The following is an 11269-nucleotide window of genomic DNA, read 5'->3' on the forward strand; positions in this document are numbered from 1 at the left end:
CTTGTTTCGTAATTGCATTAAGAATACTCATTCTGTATCCAAGCACACAGTTCATTGTGCGTACAGTAACAAAGATTATTAAAATACGAGATTAATAAAAATAGCTTGGGGCCATCTCTAGGCTTTGGACAATGAAGAACATCACTTCGAAATTAGTCAGCCAGGTAATGTCCTCATATTTACACAGTAAAGAGTTATTAAGTTAATCAATAGTAAAAATATGTAATTTGAATTAATTAGCAATTTTATATTAAATAATATTGGCGAACAGTCAAGTACCCGCTATTAGTAAAAAAAAACAATAATAATAATAATAATAATAATAATAAATAATATCTAAAAGCATGCTGATGTGATTCATATTTTCAAAATTGCGTGACGACTTATTTTACCAGTGTCCCAATTTGAGAAAAAAATAATATGTCCGGCCTATAAATATTCTCCTGTGACATTGATCAGAGTATATATTTGAGTATCATAAATTTGAAAAAATAGTTTGAAGCTCATGGCCATTGAATTTTGTTTTAAACCTATCTCAAAATTATATACATCTGCTTCTGTCAGTAAGATTATGTACTTTGGATCTCGTTTAATTAATACTAGAATTATTTCATTTCTTTGACTGGTTAAGCAATGCATACCATGATTTAGTGAAGTTGGCACTGTGTTTCAATATGTATCTGCTCAGGTTACTCTTACATGATAATAAATAATATTCATCAGTAGAAATTAGTTCATATAATAATGCAGCTGTGTCTCTCTTCATCAGAATCATCTGTTACAAGCATTGTCCTCTGTTATTACCACTGCCACACACCTTACTCTGAAGTGTAATGTTGTTCCACTGCAAATCAGCTGTAGGGAGGGTGGATTTGTTTCCTCAACCATATCATCTGGTCCCAGTTGAAGTCTTGGCCAGCTTGGACCATCCAGGATGTTCTCCAGCCGCTTTCCTGTGCCAGGTTTTCGTGGCCATGCCCCTTTCCACTATCCTGTTCATTTTCTAACACTGCAAGTTTATGAACTTAAAGTTTATTATGCAATTATCGTCTTTTCACTGAAGAAGAGTGATGAGAAATAGTTCTTCTTGTTTATAACTTTAAACACTTATAATGAATAATTTGACTGATAGTAGACTATACTCAGTAACGTAGTGGGAAGTTGATTCGTAGAGTAGTGAAACAGTGTGAAGTTGCTCTCTTCTGCTCTCATCTGTTCTTACTTGAGCTTTGCCATCTGAGTGTGTGTGTGTGTGTGTGTGTGTGTGCGCCTTGGATCAACTAGACCAGAAATTCTCTCTGTATGGTTTATGAACTTTATATTGTAGTAAATGTAGTTGTTTAAAAGTGGAATGAAGTATTGTTGAGGGCCAGTCTGTAGTTCTATGGCATTGAATTATTATTACTGTATCAATAAAGGCATATAAAGTATAATTGGTTGCGTTGAAGTGGCAGACAATAAAAGAAAACAATTATTTTTTTCTGTATAGGTATTAAAAATAATCAAAAATATTCTGCCTGAACATAAGTAAATACTGACCAGTTATATTATAAAAAAGGACTAACCTTTTAACAAAGCCTGGAGGAAATTAGAGCACCTTGCAAATGTTTTTTTTTTTTTTTAAGGTTCAGCTATCTTAACCTCCATTCATAAGCGTTAGTATGCTGTATTGCTAAAACAAGATAACATTATTAATATGCATACTTTTTTAATAAATAAATATTTTCTCATTTTTAGATTAAAAATGAATGTTTTTAGCATTTTCTTACATATTCATTAATAATTACCAGAAGTAATACAATATTGGACATAGAAATAAGCAAAATTGCGGATGAGAACTTGCCTTCCCCAATCAAATCTATTAATTTCAGTACCTACTATAGGTATTTATTATCCGATATTTATTTTTATCTCGAGCATATTCTTGACTAACCAAAAACGTCCCAAATAAACAGAACATGAAATGAAAAAACATGTAATTTCTGGTTGTACATATTACACAAGTAATGCGAAATGAGCAATATTAAAGAAAATTATGTAACATATTTCGAACACATCGTTAAAATGTTTACCATTTATGAAGAAAATAATTTTATTTTGTTTTAAATCTAAAATCGTTTCTGAGCATCTAATTAGTAAGCACTAAGCTGTAGCAGAAGACCCAGTTAAGAAGGTCAGTGAAATTGTCATCACTGTGCATAATAGTCAACACAATGCTGGAGGAAAACTATTTCCCAGTATAGTTACAAATTCGTACTTTGTCATTGCATGCTATATCACATAGGTAGGGACCTGAAAATTTTACATTTGCGAAATCCGCAAATTTTTAAATTATGGGGTAGAAAATATTTTTATTCATCTGTAAGGTGATTTAGTATGATTTTCTAGCAAAATTGAAAGTGCGAAAAAAAAGCGAATTTCCTATCAAATTGCGAAATCACGAGAAAAATGCTATTTAATAGCGATTTATCAGTAAAAATCTATTTTTCAAGCAAAAAGCTCGTTTTATATATATACAAGAATTATAGGCACTTTTTAAGTCCATTGGATGAAGCTACATGCAAAGATGTGTTTTCCAAAGCTGCTCAGTCAGCAAAGAATAAACTATCAATTTTTAAGAAAAAGGACCCTGGCCGAAAGAACTTTGAGGCTATAGCAAAGACATTCTATCCGAAGAATGTAGTTCTATTGAACAATGTTGACGAATCAACTATTAACTTGTTTCCAGGATTTTCAAGTATACCAAAACAAGAAATTCGAAGTGCATACAATTCATTTAAAAAACGTATTTGAACAGCAGGTGAAAAATGAAAAATGTGACTTAGTGAAAGTGTTTAATACTTTAAGAACAGAGGATAAAGCATTTTCAGAATGCTGTTTGCAAGTATTTTGGACACCAACAAACAATGTTGGACAGTGAACGTGTTTTATCACAATATGACACAATGTTATCTTTTGAGAAATGAAAGGTAGAATGCACAAATTTTCCTTTGAAAAAAATAGATGCTAATTTGGAAAAATTAGATGCTAATTTCAGAAAAATGGATGCTAATTTTGATGAAAATAGATGCTAAAAATTCAGGTCCCTATGCATATGTAGATAATATTTAATTTTTCTGAAATAGTTGTTTGTAGGAGACATAGGACTCCAACATTTATTTTATTAGTTTTTCTGTGTAAGAATTAAAAAAATTGTGTGAATGAATTTACAGTAAATCACCATGCTGTATTATTTATTTCAAGAAAAGTAGTGATAATTTTTTTATGAAAATTGTCATATTTCATGTACATTACTCTCCATTGAATTGACTCATAGTTATTGAATGTAAACATCTCCCTATTACAGTTTAAAATAAATCACTTTGCACAAACAGATGGACAGCCATAGAGATGATGTGTTGAAAACTCCTTTTTTGGTATAAAGAATGCTGAAAGCATGTACTTTGGCAGTCTCTAAGTCAATTACGTGCATCACTACAATACTTTCCCTTTATTATGAAAAAGTAAATAAAAAAACAGAGAGAAAACATTAATGGTAGTTGAGCAAATTAATTAAGGAACTTAATAATCAGAAGAGAAAAACATTAAATATGAATGAAGAATTGGGCCTAGCCATCATGTTACTTCATCTTTGCATTTGACAAAATAACAGTAATGGTCATCTGCGGAATTCAGACAATATATTTCTTGAAAATAATATCACTTAGAACCAAATCATGTCAGGGAATTTTGTTGGAATGAAGGGATATTTTAGGAGAAATTACAGAATTTGCTTTATGGGAGTCCTTTGACGTGATCAGTCTTGTGAATTATCATCTTAATTTGTATCTAATTCTATTCGATAATCTTTTATGCTTAAAATAATAAATTGTATTTCATGTGGGGAAAATATGGGTGTTAAAAATATTTATTTTATTGTAGTCTCATTACCAGGGCAAGGAATTTGAAGTACTATAAAGTAATGGTGAAATATTGTTTATATAGCCAAAGTTGTTGTGAACTTGAACCGAACTACTGCACTGATCAAGCAGGAGTAGGCTACAGTTCATTCAATGAAAATTACACGCAACTTGTTGCGAAATTATTTCAGAACCTGCATAGTATTTACTTTGCCAGAGTATAAACAACTAAACAGTGCAGTTGTGTTCAAGTGTGTCAGTCAGCAATTCGTGCACATTTCTTGCAGAGATATGCTGAAAATTAGAACAAGTACAGTGTATACAAAATTAAGAGCACGTATTTCAGAATTTGATGGTGTGTTTATTATTTAAAACAATAAACAATTCTGGAAATTTTGTAAACGTTATGTGCCAAGTTCTAGGAATTTAACATAAAGCACCATGTAAATACTATTAAACACAAACGTGCTTATGATGACAAATTGAATTCTGAGACTCGAGTTACACACTCCCTCGGCTGCTGCGCGACCTGCCAATTCGTGCCTTAAATTGCCCCCCCCCCTTCCCTGCATATCACTAGATGACGTCACCTGCTCCAATTCAAGGTTATGGTGGGTACATTGATTCTTCGTCTGTCAATCATCCTATACATAATTAAAATTTGTTGTGTAGTATAGAAATAAAATTATAGGCGTGACAAAACTCGTCTGAAAATGTGTCGGTCGATGTTCTTGGATCGCATCCTAGTACTGGACTGAACTTATAGACATATTCAAGTCAACACAGTGGATATAGCATAATTAGTGAAGTTTCAGTGTGTTATCGAACACATATCCGAATGACGTCATTGAAGATGTACATTTAAGTGATGTCCCTAGTTTCAAGTATGCTGCAACTATGTCAGCCAATGTGGAATGCAGTTCTTCCATGTGTAGGCCTACGTTTTTTCTTCCATGTAATAGGGTGTCGTTCTCAATGGAAAATTTAAAAATGATATTCACTGTGTACTATAAAAAATTACACAAGGATTATGAGGTTTGTGTTAATATTTAATGTGTAATATTGTAACATTGTGATTTCGAGAAAATATAGGCCTATGTAGCTCTGTTTTTTTTTAAGGGCATCAATCAATTGATGTAAATTTTGGGAAACGAACAAAAAATTATATTAAGAGGTTTAAAAAAATAATAGTATTTTTTTTTTCTGATAGTTAATAATGTAGCTAGGTGAGAAGAGCTTTAATATAATAATATTATAAATTATTTATTTTTTAAGAATTTCTTTAATTTTCACACAATGGAAATTAGTGACATGTCCTTTACAAAAAAAAAAATGGATTCAATTATTTAGTTCGAAATGATACGTATATTATATATATAGGCCAATATATTTCTTTCAACTATGTAATACATTCATTTGTTCTCATATAATTTTGTAATATGTTGCGTGTAATTTTCAATGACTGAACTGTACTTCTGCTTTGTCAATGCAGTAGCTCGATTCTAGTTCACTAAACCTTGGGCTATAACCATATATACTACGTTTCAATATTACCTTATAGTGCTCCAAATCCCTTGCCCTGCTCATTACTTTTGGATATATTAATATTATACGAAGTTTGTGCTTGGTGCATAAGAATTTTGATTTAGCTGTAATTTATACAGTTCATTATGAGTTTACAAGGAAGTCATATGTCTTTCTGATGACTGGTCACGAGAGGAAATATACATATATATATATATTCTTTAAAGAATGTTAGTCCCTTAAGTTTGTCCTTAGTTCAAGAAAATGAATGTGTCCCTCATTGCCCGAAGAGTTTCTAAAGAGCATAGCCCACAAATACAAGAAGTCTTGCTGTATGAAGTTTAACCCTGATCTTATTATATTTCCTTATTTTTACCTTGCAAAAGTAATTTTTATACCCATTTAAAACTACTGTTGTCTAATTAGTGTTTGGAATATTTGAAACAGGACTTCATAAAAATTTAATAATTAATGTCCATACCTACTGAGGCAAATTCTGGTCAAGTATGTTTATGTTGTTACGAATTCTATGTTTATGCATGATTGGAGTAAAAATGCAAATACTAGTTATGGACTCTGTAATACATCATGTTCGATGGGGGAGTCAAATTATGTAGTGTATGTTCTCTGGTCTAAAAAAATTGTTAGCTTTCACGTCAAGTTTGCATTTGGGATACATTAATATATGAATCCCAGACTGATAGTACTGACTAAGATTTTTCATGTCTTCTGCGTGTTCATCCTCGAAAATTCCAGTATAGGACCTTAAACCGGGCCACGACTGCCTCTCCCAAAACCCTTTCCTAATCACTAATCCATAAATATCCTATTCCCAATCTGAAACAGAATATTCATGTAATTCCAAGTTATTAAATATAGAAAAATAGTTATTGACAGCTTAGCATTAAGTGTCTCTAGGTTGACATTTTTTGTGGTAGCATTTACACATCATACATGTTTATATTATGGAATCCATACATAGAGATTGAAGTTTCAAGTTCAGTTTCATAATAATGCATGTAACAATGGTTTCATTGGAATGTCTGAATGTGTGGTATGCTTTAAAGATAGTAGAACCTTGTTGATTTAATTGTATTGTTTTGACTGTATCATGTTACTTAACATCACTGGCATGAAAAATAATATATAAGAAGTACAATAAACATTACTACATAGCAACAAGAAAGCATATTTTGGCGGAAGAGGATTTTATGTTATTTATATAATCATATGTAAAAACAACCACGAATGTACGTCCCCATAATTATACATCAGAATAAGATTATTTCTTTAAATTAATCAGAGCAAAACATTCCCTCATATTACCCAGAATAATTAATATATTAACTGGCTTCATATTGTTGCACTTGTTAAAAACCGTGGCTGGGCAGAAACAATCTAGAATGTAGGTTTATTGGTAACATTTTTTTTTTGTGACTGTGTTAATAAGAGCAGTTTATAGTGGTACAGAAGATGTCCGGAATTTACTCTGGAACATTACATGCACTATTGAATATGGAACTTATTTTGAATGCACATTACAGAATTTGAAAACAGTTCAGTGAAACACATTAAATTACATACTGTACACATATAAATTTCAGAGTTAAAAATTATGTCAATGTTACATTAAAAAACCACGCAATACTTGACAAAATTAATACGTACGAAAAATTCACCAGTTCATTTATAATTTACTACATCAATTTATTTGTACTAATGTTAAGATGAGGTTGTTAATTACATATGAAATTTCTTTATTTTTAAGCTAACTTTCATCTTTCGTATTCACAAGTAACTAAATATAACGAATTTACTACCTAGGTATACCAGTTGTCCATGATTGAATTTGTGAAAATATTTAGTAAGTTACGGGTTTCGTGTTGAAATAATGCATATTGTTTATATGAAGTTGTACTCTAACTTTTTATATTTATTTATTTACTTATTTACTTACATATTATAATCACTCACTAACAGATATGGATATATAATTCATTTCTTTCTCTTCATGTATTCATGGACATTTGGTTTTACTTCCATTTCTAACTTTTGAGAAAGATTTTGCTGTGCTGCTTGATCCTAAGTGAACCTTCTAGCATGAGTATCTGTCTACTTTCAAATTAATTAATTTCAAATATTTGTTCTGTGTAGCTTACTTTGTAGTGTTACCCTATATTATTCAGCATTCTCTTTTAATCCTCATGTACTTCACAACGCTGAATATTGATGTTAATGTCAGATGAATATTAGAGGTGTTTCACTGCCGAAGTTTGCATTATATAATATTATTATTATTATTATTATTATTATTATTATTATTATTATTATTATCATTATTGTCATCATTATCATCATCATTATTCTTACCATCATCATCATCATCATCATCATTATTATTATTATTATTATTATTATTATTATTATTATACATTATTTCTTCTTCTACTACTACCACCACCACCACCACCACCACCACCACCACCACCACCACCACCACCACTATGCTCTTTGCTCTTCACCACACACACCTTTTGCTTATACTTTCTGCTGCTTCCTTTATCTCTCATCTCTCAAGCACAGAACTACATCTCATTACAGTGATTTGTATTTTTAGTTGATATTTTTTCTTCTTTCATATGCATGTTTGAAACGTCTTAATTTGCAACGTATGAACTAATTTTGTAGAAAAGTGAATTATAAATTGCTGCTTAAGAGTTCAGTTTATTGCAGCTAAAAGTAGTCACTTAATTATATGTAAGAGATGTTAGATTTCCTACCTGTTAGTTTGCCTGTTCTAATAGGTAAATATTTTGCATGATTATTAGTATGTTAGCCTTTCATTTATATACATATTTAGAGATTCAAACCAACTATTTCTGGTTTGGGTTTGTGTTCACTGAAAGTTAATATTTAATTTTGTTGTTAATTTGCCAGTTCGTAATTTTCTTCACAAATTAATTGTAATGGACTGTTACAACTTGGAGTTAAATGTAATGAAAACACCTTTTGTATTTGTTAATAGGAAAGAAGAATTCAGCGTTTGGAAGTTGTTTTCATTAATTCTTTTAAATAATAAATTAATTCTGATGCCATTTGACAATAAACATTTGAGAGAGTATTTCACTGTGTCATAGTGAATAGACACACAAATTGTCTTACCTTGTAATGTATTGACTATGCTCTTATAGTTTCCATAATTACCTCTGCAATTTGTATTTCAGTTCTCTGTTTATTATAACTGTTACTACTTTATTCAGAGTAAAATTAACTACTTTTGACACATTTATTTTACCGATTTTATGACATATGAGGAGTAACAATTGTTAGAGAGATGGATTTTCTTTGAACTAAATGGCATGAGAAAAATCTGATAGCCTATAAAAATATTTTATTTAATAATTCTTGAGAATTTTGTGATCTCCATTTCAGTATCCATCATCCCATAGAAGATTGTGCCCCAGTTTGAGACACTCTGGTTTCATATTGTGATATTTAACCCAGTACACAATGTTGTTTAATTTTGTGTTTTTGAAACTGGCAAATTGGCATATTATTTTCACTGTATAAACCATTTCTGTTAGGCTGTATTACCTTTTGTTAGTTTCAAAGTCAGAAGTGTGGTCAAGACAACTTGCACGACGTGTTCTATGAACATGATGCATGCACTTGAACTAGCATGAAGTGAAGCTAACCAACAAGATGGATAACAACCTGCCTACCATATGTGATACAGAGTCAGAGAAGCGTGAGGGTTGCCCTATTGAATCCACGCCCTCCCCCTTAGTATATGGGCCCAAGTCTACGCCTGTGCCTCCATCATCCAGTGTTGGCTCTAAGAACAACATAGCTGCTAAGCCAGGACAACAACGCCCCACAGGATACAAGATGAAACACGGCGAAACATCTGCGGTAAGTGCATCGGCCACGTCGCTTGGACTCACAGCACCGCACCATAACTCTTAATTCGTCCACTAGAAGATGTGGAGTATCACCGATTTCTTATACATTTGTTTTTTTTTTTTCCTATTTAACAAGAGTAACCGAATGGCTGAAACTACAGGTAGAGTCTGTTAAAGTACAATTTGCTATCATAGGTAAGTGGTGCAGCCCCAAGAATCAGCATACTGTGAGGTATGACGTATCTAGAGTATGCATGTGCAGTAAGTTAAAGTGAGAACAGATGAGTTGAACTTAATGTGGTGAGGAAATTAACTCCTTTCCTTGAACGATTTGAGATGTGATCTGTGGTTTGTTCCTGGAGGTATCACTTATGTTTAAGTAATTTTTGTAGTATTAATTTTCGAGAGAAATTGATATTAGTATATTAGGTGGTAATTATGGGAAGTGGTTAAGAAGTGTTGGTATAATAACGAATATTGTTACAGGAACTTGAAAAATTCTTTTACTCTGTTTAACTTGTAACCCTCCAGCACGTTGTTTGTACTTTAGTCAAATTTCATGTTTTCAATGATCTTCTAAGTAACTTCCTGTCGGTGTACATTCTTCATTCATGCTTCTAATTGCAAATATCTTGTCAGAAAAATGTTTTTCCTCTTCGGAGATAATTCTGGTTTCATAATTTTGCAAGGCAGCTGCAGTCTTGTCTTCAGTTGTATAGGTTTTATCACCTATTCCAATTTCATTCTGGGATAGCACGTCTTTCGGGCTAAACTCCTTCCTCTGTGATCCACACCCAATCGTATCCTTGATTGACACTTGTCGTGTGCTTTTTTCATTAGCTGTGTGCATCATTATCAAGGGGGGAAATGTCATCATGGTATGGAGGTAAGTGGCACGAGGTTGGTGATAGAATTCTAGAATGGTTGTAGATTTGATTGAAAATGGGTTTTAACAATCAAATCGACCACAGATGATCTGAAATATATCCGTGCAATGATTATATTATAATATTTTACAGGATAATGATGGAAATAAAGTTTGGATTTGCCCTGCTTGTGGAGCACAAGATGATGGAAGTCCTATGATTGGGTGCGATGACTGTGACGCTTGGTATCACTGGTAAGATAATATGTATAGAAGATTACTTGGTATTAATAATTGGTGGTTATTTTTGTGTAGCATTTGTCAGAAATTCACTGAATCATCCGAAATAATACAAATTTATAATTTCAAAAGGGAAAACAGTGTTGACTTTTTATTGTGAAGAGGTTTTCTTCAGACTTTATTTTAGTCTGCATTTTTATTATGTCTCAAACACGCAGAGTTTAAAAGTTTGACCTGCCTTCTTCTTCAGAAGAGCATTAGTTCATTCCAACTAATAAAATAAATTACTTGGTATAAACAATTGTATGTTTTAAACAAGTTGTTGCCCTCCTCATCTGAAGACAACAGTAAATCCAGACTGCCAAATCTTATTTTTAGATACATCAACCCAGTAAAAGTAGCATGAAAAATTGTCTACAACTGAAATTCTCATTTTTACTCTCTTTTCACGGGATGTCCCTTAATAAATCTCAACTGTCGTATTGTAAAGATATGCATACTTCATAGTTTAAGAATTTTTAATATTATAATTTCTGTAATAATGTTCATGTAGTCATATATCAGACCAACATAAACTACTTTGCACAAATTTAGGAGTTGGTTCTGTGTAAGGAAAAATCATCTTTCGCTACAGATTTGGTCCAGTTCTCGAATTGTAGGTTGCTCTCACTCTGTATTGAAGTACTTAATTGAAGGAAAATCTGTTTGTCTTTATACACACTCTCCTATATTCCATATATTTTCATGATTTTCCGCATTTTTATGGAATTCTTCAATGTTTGGTTTGATTTGTTCTTTGATAGCCATAGATATTCCTATATTTTATGCAGCTTTAGTAC

The 11269-nt window shown here is 31.8% G+C and overlaps 1 protein-coding gene across 5 annotated transcripts in view; it reads left to right on the plus strand.

The window, feature by feature from the left end:
* The window catches only part of Taf3 (TBP-associated factor 3), a 113323-nt gene that overhangs the window by 85096 nt on the left and 16958 nt on the right, over positions 1 to 11269 (plus strand). For 3 of the 5 annotated variants that reach the window (XR_011334305.1, XM_069837353.1, XM_069837352.1), the window contains exon 8: positions 10345 to 10445. Coding sequence is in view for 4 of the 5 variants with exons in the window: in XM_069837353.1 (XP_069693454.1) it covers positions 10345 to 10445 (101 nt within the window). In the remaining variant the exon portion in view is untranslated. Of the gene's footprint in view, positions 1 to 9027; positions 9130 to 9159; positions 9336 to 10344; positions 10446 to 11269 lie in introns of those variants that run through there. The other 2 variants (XM_069837354.1, XM_069837356.1) reach the window with 2 other exon arrangements.

The sequence above is a fragment of the Periplaneta americana genome, chromosome 10, assembly GCF_040183065.1.
Source record: "Periplaneta americana isolate PAMFEO1 chromosome 10, P.americana_PAMFEO1_priV1, whole genome shotgun sequence".
In the NCBI taxonomy this organism is placed as follows: Eukaryota; Metazoa; Arthropoda; class Insecta; order Blattodea; family Blattidae; genus Periplaneta; species Periplaneta americana.